This window comes from Aphis gossypii, chromosome 2 (assembly GCF_020184175.1).
Source record: "Aphis gossypii isolate Hap1 chromosome 2, ASM2018417v2, whole genome shotgun sequence".
NCBI classification, from domain to species: Eukaryota; Metazoa; Arthropoda; class Insecta; order Hemiptera; family Aphididae; genus Aphis; species Aphis gossypii.
The window spans coordinates 81,659,961-81,675,934 of record NC_065531.1 but is presented as its reverse complement, the minus strand read 5'-3'; the positions used below and the strand labels follow the sequence as shown (position 1 = coordinate 81,675,934).

General features: G+C 23.6%; 1 protein-coding gene and 1 long non-coding RNA gene across 3 annotated transcripts in view; one reads left to right on the top strand and one right to left on the bottom strand.

The window, feature by feature from the left end:
- Positions 1-2,653: 2,653 nt before the first annotated feature.
- LOC114128242 (serine/threonine-protein kinase 32A) overlaps positions 2,654-15,974 on the bottom strand; it is a 95,196-nt gene continuing 81,875 nt past the window's right edge. For both annotated transcript variants that reach the window (XM_050201094.1, XM_027992718.2), the window contains exons 6-12: positions 15,424-15,461; positions 14,238-14,327; positions 11,718-11,944; positions 8,213-8,338; positions 6,817-6,942; positions 6,614-6,756; positions 2,654-3,621 (exon numbers count right to left, since the gene is read on the bottom strand). In XM_050201094.1, coding sequence (XP_050057051.1) covers positions 3,465-3,621; positions 6,614-6,756; positions 6,817-6,942; positions 8,213-8,338; positions 11,718-11,944; positions 14,238-14,327; positions 15,424-15,461 — 907 coding nt within the window. In that variant the 3' untranslated portion in view covers positions 2,654-3,464. The remainder of the gene's footprint in view (positions 3,622-6,613; positions 6,757-6,816; positions 6,943-8,212; positions 8,339-11,717; positions 11,945-14,237; positions 14,328-15,423; positions 15,462-15,974) is intronic.
- LOC126550120 (uncharacterized) lies at positions 5,384-11,843 on the top strand. The gene is made up of 3 exons (XR_007604168.1): positions 5,384-5,551; positions 10,880-10,949; positions 11,733-11,843. It is a non-coding gene; the product is annotated as an uncharacterized LOC126550120 (long non-coding RNA).

The following is a 15,974-nucleotide window of genomic DNA, read 5'->3' as shown; positions in this document are numbered from 1 at the left end:
AGAAAGTGCACAGATCCTCTAAATGTTACATACCCTGAAATAATATGATATATATATATATATATATATACTGATATTACTATATATTAACATATTTGTTGAAATAATGTTATAGATTTGCAAAGAGAATGCTTGTAAATTCTATAGCACGTATTGAATTGATCTACATAGAATTGGGAAAATTGTATGTAGGCAATTTATTTAAATTTTATTTAATTATTTTTATAGCTGATATAATTTGTCTGTTCGATTATAGTATTAAAATAGTATATAAGTTCATGATTTATATTGTATATTGCAAAAAAAAACTACAGAAAAACAGAAGAACTTATATTGCTAATTAAGTAAATAAATGATTACCAAAATTCGATTTGTGATTATTTTAAATAAATAAATTTATGTTGTAATAACTTATAATTTTAAAATTCAAAATAAATAATCGAACAATAATGTCAATTTTATCGTTATTAAAAATAATTGTAAATAGTAGCTACTGGTACAAAACTTTTAGATTTTAAGTTTTAAAAAACAAAATTTATCACCGATTCAAAATATCCATTATAATTCCATGAGTATCTATTTTTGTTTAAAATATTATTAAATAACACTATATTAGATGTTTCTTTAAAATAAAATCGTATTTTTTATTCTTGTGTAGTAAGCAATTATACCAAATACATTTATAAAATATGTAAAGAGAATAAAAAAATTGAATGTTATTATTATTATTAAAATAAATGTTCTATCTTATTCAAATGAAATGAATTGGTTGTACGTTTTATAACATTTTTAAAATATAGTTACCGATTTTTGTACTAACTTGTATTGAATAATAACTGCAGTTTTACATACTTTAAATAGTAAAGATATTAAAATGATGAGGTATACTATACATTAAATACATTATATTTTTAATAATCTAAATAGAATATTATATTTTACTTTTCTTAATTTGACTTTTAGGGATTTTACAAAATGTCACAATTTTTGGTTTTTTTATTATAACAGACAAATACACAAAGTTTCTAATTACTTTAATAATAACCCTGAAAGTCGTATAAAATAAGAAATAATTTACTTGCGTTGCCCTAAAAATTACTAAATAATGTTAAATGTAAAAAAGTTCTTTGTTCACAGTACAAAAAAAAAAAAAAAGAAAAAACGCTACAATACAAATTGTATACAGTTTATAAAGTCATTATCAACATAATGTACAATATTTGAATGATAAAAAAAAAAAAATCTCTATAAAAACTCGTATTTAACAATAAATTAATCATTACCAGTGTTGAATTTTATTATTATTATTATAGCGTGAAAAGAATTCTTGTGGAATCTTAATTTTATACAACTAAACATATAGACATTAAACTGTAATATTTCTAATATAATGATAAGTGTTTGGCTATATTTTCATCTACACATAATATTGTATACGTGTTCTACTTTTACAAAAAATATAAATATTTTTATTAAAATATAAAATGCAGAGATTTGAGAGTAAATTTAATATTAAATATTTCTTCTTCAGTTGATCGAGATTAAATCAGATTACAGAGGTGGAAAAATGCTCGTTTAATGTATCTGAATTTATACACAGCTCACCATATATTATTATAAAACACATTGTTTTTAATTTTATAATAATTCTCTTTTTCTTTGTTATTCTCTCGTCTCTCTCTCTTTTTTTTTTTTTGGCAGTGTTTGAAACACATGATTTGATTTAAATTTATTTTGTCCCTTAGAAATTGTAGACTTGGAATGAAAAAGTTCAAAACCAGTATCTATATGGTTTATACTTATTGTATATTATTAAATGTTGTATGCCAAAATTCAGTTACTGTATGTTCAATAATTTATTAAGATTCATATTTCATTAGTATCATATTATTTGAAAAATTGTTCCATTATTGACAATCAGAAAAAATAATTATCTCTATATTTATGGGTAGTTATTAATGTGAGTGCATAGTACATTAGTATTTTAAATAGTCCTTATAAAAAAAGAAAAATGCCCTATCTAACATTAAAATAGACTTTTTAATTATTACTGACTTTTAACTGAATAAAATCATTTACAAATAAATTGTTTTGACTTAATATTATTTTTAAAATATTAATATTTATTTATTTTTGGAATAACATTTGTACATTCAGTATACGTTTTTATTGAGTTCTGCTGAAAAAAACAAACGGAAATAGAACATTTTCATTTCAATCCCAATATGTGCACAGGTAAAATGTTATGTTACTGTTCATAGTGTTAATATGATTTAATTAAAATAGATGTGTACATATTGCATAGTATATTTCCAAATAAAGGCGTGATTAAAATATTTAAAACGTAAAGATTTTTAACAAGTTGATTAACAGTGACCAATTAAGCTGTCATTGGTTAAAAAAATGTTTATATATGTAATCATATTAAATTAAATTATGATATTTCATTACATAAATTCATAATATATTGTTCCTTAATTCAAATAGTACATTTTTTTCAGATATGCCGAAACTCGACAGTAATTATTGATCAAGACATTAAAAGCATGGCTTATAACTTAAATAATTCGATAAGTAATAACTATTTATAATTTTTTTTCAGAAATAACACCTTATAAACCATGCGTTCAAAGTGATGTATAAAATAACAATATAATAATTAATAAATATATATTTTACTGCACTACACATAATAAATGTACAAAATACTCCTTAATTTTATAGAATACAGAGTGAACATAGAAAAACGAAAAAACACCGTGTAGTGCACACTGGGTGTGTATGTATATATAACACAGATATTATTTAAATATATAAAACATATTTTAATTGTTTCCTAATATTATATAATACTTGTTTAAACAGGTAAGTATATCTATATATGTAATTATTCGGAAAACAATTGCAATATTTGAAAATGAAAAACATTTTTTAATTATTCATTTAAAATATACTTATTACATTATAATTTCAAAACGCTTTTTAATAAATGTACTGCTTTATAGCTTATACAGAACGAAAATCGTAGCTATAGCAATAATCATCACGGTAGCTTAACTTCGTTAGTACCCGTACACCTAGAGTTATGGTTTATAACGGAAAGACAGTGATGAAGGAAGATCCTTAGACACTTAAGTATATCATAATATAATGACGACAACATTATAATGTCGTGTATATTTTGTATTACGTTACTATATCAATGGCTCGAGCCATAATTATTATAATCATCGTCGTCGTCGTCGTCATCATCATTATCATCAATGTACCTAGTTGTTATTTGGCCCACGCGTTGATTGTAAGTATGTGATACACACACTTACAATAAAACGTTTGATACTGTCGCGATCACGAGGACATAATAATATTTTAATAAAATAAATACAAAGTGATAACATTACATAAAATAATTATCGTTAATAGATTATCGGTGCCGTTCAATTTCCCTGTGCCTCTTTTTTGTGTCAGCTGCCATTATCGGTCTGCGCAGAAAGAAGCCTAGTCTGGATGCTGACCGGGGAGATGTTCAGCTTGCAACTGGACCGCCGCCGTTCGGTCGTCATGATGGGCACCGTCAGCAACTCACCCCCTCCGTCCCTGTCGGTCACCATGGCCGGGACGCTGTACATAAACACGGAAATGTTTTTTGTCACCCATCGTTTACACACATTATTATAAAAGCACGCGTAGAACGAAGATTCGTCATCGTCATTCTACTATCCAATCATAATAAAATGGTACAATATCAACTTGACACCATATCTCGAATTGGAATAGTTGAGATATAGGTATTATATTTGTTTTACTTTTTTTCAAGGATACAGCTCAGTCTACACAAATTGTCTACCGTGCTTTATGTTATTTTAGTTCGTGCACAACTTTATTGTTTTGATTTTTCATTATGACTTATATGAATATAATATTGCATAGTATATCTTAATAATAATATGAAGTCGTACAGAGTCGTTTAAAAGAAATAGATTTTAGCATTTAAAAATGTATGTCAATTGCGTGGTTGATACAATTGCACGTATAAATATATAAGTGTATCATGTATGTCATGTTTATAATAAAAAAATCACAATAGCAATTACTTAGAAACATGTTTTTTTTTTTTGAAAATTATATTTTATCTTTCTGTCATGATTAAAAAACATATCGTAAACAACTGCATTAGCTGATACCATCGGTGTATACTATATTATAATGTAATGTGACGAATAAACTGATTATCATTATTATTTAACGTACAATGTTGAACGTAAATTAAAATTTTGTCCTAACCGAGTTATACTTACTATAAATTGTTGAAATATTTTTAAAAACATTATGTCATAATCAAAAGGAAACCAAGTTATAATATTTTTACTTCGGAAAAACTAAAATCGATTTATATGACAACCGATAATATTACACAATGAATAATTTAAAAATAAAAAAATATATAAAACATAATTAAGTTTTATCTTTCTTCGTTATTCTCAGCTGTAAGACACAGAGTGTATATATATTATAATGTGTTTAATTATCAGCACGAATTGTATTGTTGTCTTTTCTTTTAGTATTTTAATTACGATTTGTTTATGAAACTCACCGAGAATAATTAAAATATTATCGTTATAAAATACATAAAATTTTATCTGTGAAAAAGACCATATAATAATTTGTATTGTTTTTTAATTAAATTCAACAAAATTATTATAGGTTATTTAATAATTAATTTACAAATTTATTAAATTAATCAATTTTTTTTTTACTTTTTTCAACTGTCCTAGTAACTTGGAATTAAATTTTTTATACAGATTATATATATGCAAAAAGGTTGTGAAGTATTAAAGTATTGAAAATTAATTGAATGGATTCAATTCTGTGAGTACAACTGTTATTATGAAATTGATTTGACTTAAATTTCAATCGTAAGTAAAAAAAAAAAAAAATGCTTTCAAATCTTATTGATCTTACTCTTCAAATAAAGATAATTAAACATTTAAGTCGGTGCTAATAATTAAGTAATTATTCATTTTAAAATCCAAGGTATATTATTGTTGTAAATATACATCTTTTCGGTAATAATTACCAATAATAATATATTATACACAATTATAAATAACACTGCATAACGTTTTGTTTTCACACAATATTTATTTGAAAGAGATGAATATGTTGTAAAAGTGTAGGATCAATAACAAAACCAAATTACTAAACTTTTCGTATAAATGTTAACGATAATTTACAAATTTAACTAGAAGTCATTGTATAGAAATAAAACGAAAAACCCAAACCTATTATAAAAATAAAATAAAACTTTTATTGGCTTAAAATATTTCTAATGTGTTTGAAATAATAGATAATAATGCAAGTGATAAGTGTATTTAATATATATTTTAGAATAATTAAGTTCAATAAATAAGATAACCAAATTGCCTATGTCTACGAAGATATTTTTTAATAATATACCTATGTATATATTTCAACTCAGTGTTATAAAAACCGAAGCATATATGTTTAGTTTGTATCGTGAAAACTATGCGATTTCGATGATTAAAACACCGTAAGTCTTAAAATCGAAAAACACCGGTTTTGGTTTCATAAAAAAATATTTTCCACATAAAAAAATAATAAATCAATAAGTATGTAGTCTTGTATGTAAGTATATTTTATAGTATATTATGCATATTATACTTATACTGTTTTCAAATAATTGTATTAAAAGTATTTGCATGATTAACGGCTGATTTAAAAGTAGTTTATACTTTATACCATTGATTATCGAATAGACTAGATAGAAAAGATATTATATTCTATAAACAATGTTTTTACGTATATACGACATACGTATATAAATTAGTAATTTCTACAATGATAAATACTAGATAAATCCTACAACAATAAATAAATAGAAGAAAAAAATAAATAGGGACTTCTGCAAAACAATATAAATCCAGGTTTTTAAATTTATATTTTGTTAGGTATAAAATAACTTATAGTTAATAGTATATGATGATATTATAGATATCTCTTACATCGTAAATTAATAAAATTGGTGGAATTATAAAACAAATAAGACGTGCTACATATTTATATCCGATGATGTTTTGAAATTTAAATTATCGTATTGAAATTAATGTATACTGTATTCATTTTAATATAATATAATAGATACATATATAAATGTATATAAGTATGTATGTGTGTGTATATATTATATTAATTTATCCCATAAATAATATTTGTTAGCTTTATTTCTTCAATCCTGTAGCTTATTAATAACATTCTAGACGAGTAAGAAGCATTTTCAAAGTAAAAATGAAAACAAATAAATAAATAATAGTCAACGACCCCTAAAACTAAATAAGAAATCAAGAAGTTTTGGCAAAAATTAAACTTACTTTGAGATAACTTCTGTTCTTTGATTTTTAAAAATGATATTATAAACCTACACTTATAACTTAATTTAATACAGTGAAAGTAGAAGAGGCAAGTACTTCGATTAATGTATTTTTGTAAATACTATAAAATTGTTGTATTTTGTAATTTTATGTTTTATTCACTTCATGTGTAATGTTATATATCTAATTAATCTAAATTTATCGTTAATAACGTTTAAACTTACATAGCTGGTATAGTCGAAGCGTTCATAGCTTTAATTAGTTCCTGCTCCCAGTCATGCTCTTTGCGTTCCATTTCTCTCCTTTCTAATTCTTTCTCACGATTATAGCATTTAAAATGTTGAAGTTGCCTGCTAACTTCTGTGTCCTGAGTAAATCGTGGAGGTTAGTTAATTAATAATATTTCTAAGAAAATAAACATTCTTACTTCAATTGTCATGGAAGTTCTGAGAGACCTTTGCTTTGCCAAACGTCTAGGCTTTCGATGTAATGGATTAGGTTCAACAATCATCTCTTCTAATTCAAATGTTGGATCACAGTTTAACCGATCTTTCTAAATAGATAGCAAACAATCACGATAGATTAAATATTAAATACAAGTATAGTACAAATAAAATAAATTTAAATTTACGTTATACAATATGAATGAATTCATTATAATTTTACTTAAAATAAATATTTTAAATATTTAATACCAAATATTTTAAACTACTATGTATTAAAAATAATTTACCTTAATAATTCCCAAGCAATATTCATATATTTAAACCTTCATTTTACTAAATTTATTATTATTATTTTTTTTTTGTTATTATTATTATTTTATTACAACTTAATTGTTAACCTTAATTTATATATATATATTTTTTTTTCATAGAGTATATTTACATTTTAACACCAAAATATGTTACTTTAAAGAAAAACAGTTAAAGTCAAACTCAAAGCTGTATAATATAATATCTACTGTTCGCGCTTCATTATTTTAAAGTGAATTTTAAACTTAATGATTTGAAAAAGTTATTTAATAAATCATTGGAAATGTCAGTTGTCTTTATAAATTATCTTTATTATTTGTATTATTGTTATTTTTTATTATTTCGTATGATGTGTAATATGGTTTTAAAATTTATTGTAAAGACTGAAAAAATTGCTTACTAGGTAAATAACTTTAGTTATTAATTTTCGTTTCTTTTTTGTGATATTACGTTTTAATTCAGAAGTCTATATTCTGAAAAAATAACATACGTATAAAATATGTAAAATCTATTTAAAAATAATTTTTTTCCGCATCATGTAGTTCGATTATAATTAAAATAAATAATAATAACTATGTTGTTTGCTATATTTGATATAAAATGATAATAATTATATGGTGTTCAATTCCTTTATTTGTAAATACGATGAAAATTTGCAAAACTTGAGATATTCAATTGAGTAGTTTTCATAGTATTATTGCCAATAATTTGTGCCCATCTATTGCATCTTATTGTAGAATAGTTAGTTAGGATGATAACATTGTTTTGAATTAATTTATATGGATTTCATTGAGTTTGGTTAAAGTTATATTGTTGAAATCCATACTATTTGCCAGAAATACATCGCGCTGAAGCTTAGTAAGATTTGAAAGTCGGATTTTCAGTTGTATTATACAAATTTATACCGTAATATTATTTCGCACTGTTGAATATAATATTAATTAAAACATGTTTCAATATTTCTGCTAGTTTTGAAAATATTGGTTTTCATACATTCAATAACTTCAAGTACGAAATATGAATATATTATAGCTCGATGTCCATGTATTGTTATCGTGCGCGACTTACCGGTGGCGTAAACGGTGGCCTGATTTGTTTTTCTAATATCATTCCGAAATTGTATCGACTTATACATGGAATAGATTTCAGTTTCTTGACCGTGGTGATTCTTTCATCTGGGTTAATGCATAGCAGCTAAAACAAAAATGATAATTATCTTTATAAAAGTAAATACACAACGCATCGTTATATTTTAATCGCAGATTAATGGAGAATTTTGACCAAGAATCATTTTTATTTTTTTGCTTTTAACCTTCACCCACGTCTTGCTATATACCTACTACGTTATTATAGATGGTTTACTTGAAAATACATAATCTTTTCTCTATAGAATAATTTTTCAACAATACTCTATTAACGAAAAAATGTCTGTTATTTTTTGTTTTGTTTAATATAAATAGTATTATGATTTTTTTTTAGAGGTGCGAACTGTTTGTTACATTTTTAATTAAATTTATCAATCATTTTATGTTTTTAATGTATAGTAAAATAAATTAATATTGATAAACAGGTACATGTAATGTTTATTTACATATATTATTTTCCTAAATTTATACTAGGTTACAAAATAAATTTGTTATAAAATGTTCATACTTTGATAATATTTGACAAGTTGTTTTATACTATATGATCTTTGAAATATACTACAAAAATCCGAACAGACGTTCGTCTATAAAGAGAAAAAATAACTATACGAACAAACTAAAAAAACTAATAAAGTTTAATACAAACAATCGAAATCCTTATTTATAAATGACAATTAATCTTATAATGACATAAAATATTCAAGTTTGTTCTAATAGTAAGTTGGAGATAAACATATTTAAGCAATATTTCCAATCAATAAAGATCAACCGATTACAAATCACCCATGATACATAAGTGAACCATAAGAACATAATATTTACATTTGTATACATCTAGACCGCTGCATCCCACAACACTACAAAAAGTTTTACGAACCTAAAACTATCTTAGACCACTAATTTCAAAACTTGCAAGTTGCTTCAAACAACATCCCTGGAAAACCTTTCCGACAACTTAAAAGAAAATAAACTTTAGTAAAACTTAAAGAAGTTCTCATCATTAACATAATATTCAACACAATATAATAACATGAAAAAAGCTGTAAAAAAATATTTCGACAAAAGTCATGTTATAATCAATACGTATTTCACACATAAAGCCAAATACCTATCGAAAATTAGTTATAATTTTATTTTATATTTATAAGTATTTATAAATAAGTATACAAAGATTCATAGTAAATTCAAAAATAAATTTTAATTATTGTTATTAAATTAATAAAAATGTAGGTAGAGGTACCCTATAATATGGTTTTAGTACTATTTAACCTATTATTCAAATTATCGAAGCAATGACTAAATATTTAGATTCCGCACCATTCTTGGTTTCAATTAATCCGAGGTAAAATTATTTGACTATTGTTTATATAATCAATATGAAATGACTGACATTTTTATTTTAACATTTGCTTTAGGAATATTAATATTATCACACATATTTTTTTTCTCATAAAACGGATTTTTATTTCTCTTTTAAATTATAAATAAAATAATTATTCAACATCATATTACATTATAATTGATGATATAATATTTATGCTACTGTATAGCTGTGATCGTACTTTTTATACATATGTAACTATATATGTACTCATTTTTGTTCGGCGAACTTCTTTTGTCATTAATATTAAATGAATAAACCAACTATATGACAGAAAAACAGTATTAACTGTAATTAATATTTTACCATATTATATTTTAACACGTATATCGTGTATTTTATATTGTGGTTATAAACGTAATTGATATTTTTACGACTATTATTGCTGCATAATTGACTAATTAAAATAATTGTTTGTAAAAAAAAACTAATATTCGTATATTTTTAATAGCTGATATAAACTCTATCATTTTGTAAGTTTACTGTATAATTTTTAAACAATATAAATATTTGAATAAAAAAAAAAAATAAAATATGATTCAGAAAAAATAAAGGGAACACAATTACAATATATCTACCTACAGTTCCTATGGACAAACAAAAAATTGATATTATTTTTGCTCTTTAAAAATTTATATTTATTTCTATAATTTATAATATGATACAAAATTATTTAAAAAAAAAAAAAAAAAACTATATACAGAAAAGGAAGTGTATTTAAAATTGACTAATTTTGTTTATCAGTGATATGACAGAAAAAATAGAACAAAGAAATAAACAATTTAACTATAGGAAGAATATTATTCAATGTATGTTCGTTTAAAATATTTAAATACGTATTCATACAAAATATTTTTACTTATAATTTTAAGTAAGCTCTTCAAAAATAAAAACTGTAACAATTTTATATTACCTATTTTACTAACACACGATTTTTATTATTGTATAGATATATCAGATGTTATATTATATTATATATTATTATTAAATGTATATTGTATATTATATTACAACTAAATAATTTCGTAAAAAATTAAAATGTATTTTTTTTCTTCAATTATTAGTTTAAAAAGCAATTTAAGTAAAAATAATATAAATATTTTTATGTGTATTTTACGTCTACAAAGTTATTATAGTTATATATTCTTTACTAACGTAGTCGTAGAAACAATTGAAACCATTATATTACTGTGTTTCACTGTGTTTCAGACAGTGTCAAGCTATTTGGCGCCTGGGGACAAATATTTACAAACATCCTATTCCTCACCACATCCATTTGGTGCGTTTATATGATACAAATACTTTAAATTAGAAAAAAGTGATTCTATTATAAGTGCTTACTATGAAAAAATATTTACCAAAGAATATATTTATTTGCATGAACTTTTTTCTCTAACCACTACAAAGATTTTATATTTTCAGTTTTCACCAAAGAATTAGTTGATTATAATATTTTAGCAGCATACTTTACAAAAGTCAATAAACGTAAAACGAAATTGATAAAAACTGATTGCATTAAGACGTATTTACCATTTATTATAATTATAATTGTATTTAGGCACCTATAGTGTTATTGAACACTTTGCTGAAGTAGGTACTGCATAATAATAATTAAAATTTAGAACCATTTAGTCCCACTGCTAGTACAGTTAATAAAGTTTTATTTTCAGCTATAAGCCAAAATGATAATGTTAAATTTAAAATGTAATATTTTATCAATTAAAACGATAGCTTAGATACTCCGGTCACACCTTATGACACGCTCTGCAAGTTTTTAATTTTTATTATAATGGATTGTTCTATTAGTTTTATTATTCGTATTATTTAATACTCACATGTTTTTAAAGTTAAAACTTATTTTAGAATTAAAAATAAAAATATATCCCTATAACAGACTGTGTTATAAATCAATATAAAATTCATGGAAAAGTCGATATTATAATGTCGAGAGATGGGCACTAAACTACTCCATAATAGTAAAATATAATGTATCAATTAGTACCTTTTCATGTTAAAAATGTGTAATTAATTTTTAATCGTTTCTTACTCTTTGAAATAATAGGCTCAGTTGTTCTGAACATTTCGGTGGTATTGCCGTGGACGCCGTTGAATTCATCAACATTGACCGAACTTCCCTTGGTGTTGTACCAGAATGGATGTCATACGGTCTGCATCTTGACATAACTTCATAAAGTGTTACTCCTAGTGACCACCAATCAACGGGGTACGAATATCCAGCGCATTCGCCCAAAGAACATAAATATACTTCTGGTGCTGCATTTTAGGAATTATAAAATTAATAGAATAATATTTATTAAGCTTATTATATTATATGCTATTATTACATTATTAGATAATTAGAAAAAAAAATGTATTTTAGATAATTGTAGTATAATTATATATATATATATATATACATATATATACTTTTAATATATCTATTTATTTATAATATTAATTTTCCAATATATTATCCTATGTTAAGTGAACATAATATTTTACAAATTATAGACAAAATACTATTAATTTAATTTTTAAGCTTATAATAATAGGTTTAACATTTTAAATGTTTTCAATTCTAAAATTTGATCATCAAGAATATAAATTTGTAAGTGGAAATTTATTTTCATTGTAAGTAAAAAAATAAATAAAAGAATTTTTGAAACATTGTTATGATATCGAAAATGATCGATATAGATACAATATAAAGATCTGATGTATAAGTAGTTTTAAATTCTCGAAGGAATATATAAAATATCGATAAAATAGTTTTTAGGTTAATACTTATTATACACTATATAGTATTAAGTATAGACAATAATATTATTCGAATAGAACACAGTAAACCTTTTAATTTAGACAGTGTCTAAATTCATAAATGTTACGATTCGAGGTCAGTAAAGCTTAGGAAATACGGTCAATCACAATCAAATCCCTGATGACTATTTTAAGTTATGATATTTATAAGAGAAATCTTGATGTAAAAATGATAGCGTTAAGAGTTTATCTATTATATATATTTTTACAGTGTAGTTTGTTTTCAAAAAACTTTCATCGACCTTATGAAAAACAAAAATTACAATGACCGTTCTGAAATGTAATAAGTATTCTATAGTGTAGTTTTCGTTTTTCGAGAAGTATAAAAAATAAATTAAACACAATCATTATGATATAATATAAATATTTATCTGAATAAGTTGTATGCTATTGATTATTCGATGTGAAAACGTAATTTATTCAAGTTGAATCGTAATTTAAATATTTGACCATTATTAAATTATTTAAAATATTCTAATATTTACCACAGTTTTCTTTTGTAGAAGTCAAAATTTAAATAATCATTCATAGTTTCGTTGTATTCACATTTTGAACAATGAAAAATACACATTAGGTAGGTAATCTAATGTAAAATGAAAAAAACCCTCAAAGCACAATAAAAAGTTAATTTTAAATCTGAATATAGTTATACATAAAATATACCTATATAATGTTCGACTCATTGCAATATTTCGTATACGAAGATATATAGTAGGTATAATATATATTATATATAAATCGTAATTTATAAATTTTTGTTTTTAATGACTACATTCATATTCTTATTCTTTTCTTCGGTTTCTGTTTTTGATTTCCCAGTGATCCCAGTGATATAACTATTGTTGTATGATTAAGAGCACTTTTTAAGTTTTGATTTTTTTTCCTTGTTCACTTACATAGTACTCGGTGGTATTCGTGTAATCTATGGTATTTGTATTAAAACTTTAATAACAAATAAATGGTCTTACAAATAAAGAACTGTGTAAAGTCATCACTAAAGTTTACTATTGTTAGTTTTATTTTCAGTGGTATTGGATATATTATAGAAAAGTACCGTGATAGAAACGGTATTTATTTTTTAACTTTGATTTAAAAATAAGTATAAAATCCGTTTTAATAATTTCAATCCAGTTGCACTTGAACTGGAAAATTATTACAATAATATTGTTGAATAGACAAAAGTAATAAGCGGTCACATTTTATTTGTATATTATTGAAGTGGAATAAAAATTAAATAAAAATGCCAGCTAATATTGTTTGTATAATAATTAAATTCGTTAATTATTTCCATGTTTAGAAATGTACTAATTAAACTAATTAATCTAACTTTGAATTAATTTTTTTTAATACAATGTGCTTAAACATTTTTTGTCGGTGGTTTTCTTTTAAAAAATATTACCTATTATATAATTTCCATGCTATTCTTTTTACCTATTTGTTATAAGTTATAAGTTATAGCTTTCAAACAAAAAATAACAATATTTATTGAATTGAATTTAAAAATACATTTATTAAATACAAAATGGCAATTGCATAATTGCCATTTTTAACTAATAAAAATATATACATAGGTACAAAATAATATCTTATTTATATATTTTTTTTATTAAAATTATTTTTGTAATGATAGTATAATATATATATATGTATATATATGTATATATATAGGTTTAATACATTTTGTTGTACAAAATATATTTTTTTTTTAAGCACGTCTAAAAAACGGATATGCATAAACATTTGTCTATACCTATATACGGTTTGGTGCCGGACAGCGATGAAGCTAATTTTTTACCATGTAATGTAGCTGCTATGTTAAAGTCAGTAATGTGTGCGTGACCTATAAAATAAAATACTAAGATATTAAATGGAGAATAAGTTGATCATCATATTTTTAATTTAAATATCTGGTATATGTTTTTTAGAATGTAGAAAATTGTATTACAATAAATAAAAATACTTGAAACACTTTATAAATATCATTAAAAATAAATGGCTTAAAAACAATCTTGTCACTGTTCTATTATTTTAAAGTAATTCATTTTACAAACTTAAAGCAAATGCATTATGAAAAATAACTATACATATTCTAGGTATTCAATTTAATATCAATAAGATAAAATATCTATTTTCACATTTAAGATTAAAACTGATGAGGTAGAGGTATTATAAATGATTGGAATTATAATAATAAGGTTTTTTTTGTATATAGAATATAAATAAATGCGTGTATTTATAATAAAACAAATGTACTTTGATAAGTTTTTAAATCACTTTGATAAATAACTCTTTAATCAAGATACAATATTCCATGTAGATTTTTAACTAATTTATGAATTCTCTATAAAACAATTTACTAAAATTGTACAATATGTCAAGGTTTGAATGTTAATGTCTTTAAATTAAATTTATATTAATCTAATGTTTTAACCTTAACTACTAAATTGTTATAATATTAATTAATCGATTAAAAAAGTATTTTTGATACAAATTTAATTAATAACCATACATTTGTATAAAGACTGCAAGTTTCATAAGATTTTAAAGTATTTTTTTTTTTTTTTTATGAAAGATGGGCAGAAATAAGAGATTCTTAGTTTTAGTTTTGATAGATTTTAATAATTATGATTAATAAAATCTGGTGCAATTTCGTTTAAGTAAATGTTTTAAAACGTGAGTAGTTCCAAAAAAATTGTATTTTATAGCGCAAAAGCAGCTAAAAAATAACGTTTCACATTAATTGCAAATGTTATTTCCAGTCTACCACGGCGCAAGGTGAACGCTTTTATCGTGATAAAAACAAACTTTCTAGTAATATAATATATGATTTTATGGTGATTTTCACTTTTCAGTCACGTATGAGCTTCACATATACCTTCCGGTCTTCCTGTAAGATGAATAACGTAATACATAAAAATAATTATATCTATCCTTACCTTCTTCGTCTAGCAAAATATTCTCCGGCTTTATGTCCCTGAGAGAGCATGTAAAAGAGTATTGAATAAAAATTATGGATTTTAATATTTTTTTCATTCAAATCGTATATTATATTTAAGTATATTCAATTGATTTTCAACATCAATAATATTTAATTCTTTTGAAAATTATTTTACATTTGCAATCGATCTTCTATATAGCGATCAATTCACCGTGATTTTGATAAGGATTTAATCGAGGTATATAATATCAAATATCGCTACAGGCTCAACGTGAAAGAACATTAGTCGATCAAAACCTAGTCGGTTATTACTGCTTTCGTGTAAAATGATAATAATATGTTTTTTTGTTGAGATCACTCAGTGACAACGACGAAGTACAATCAATCACCGACGACATACTCACACGTCTTGCCAACATCCACTGCGCAGACCCTTGAATAAGTGCGAGAGCGTCCTCGCCGTGTCTCGCGTCGTAACAACAGAAATTGTTCAGCCGTAACTATACGTGTAGTAGATTCAAACGAAAAAAAACTTTTCCATCGATACAA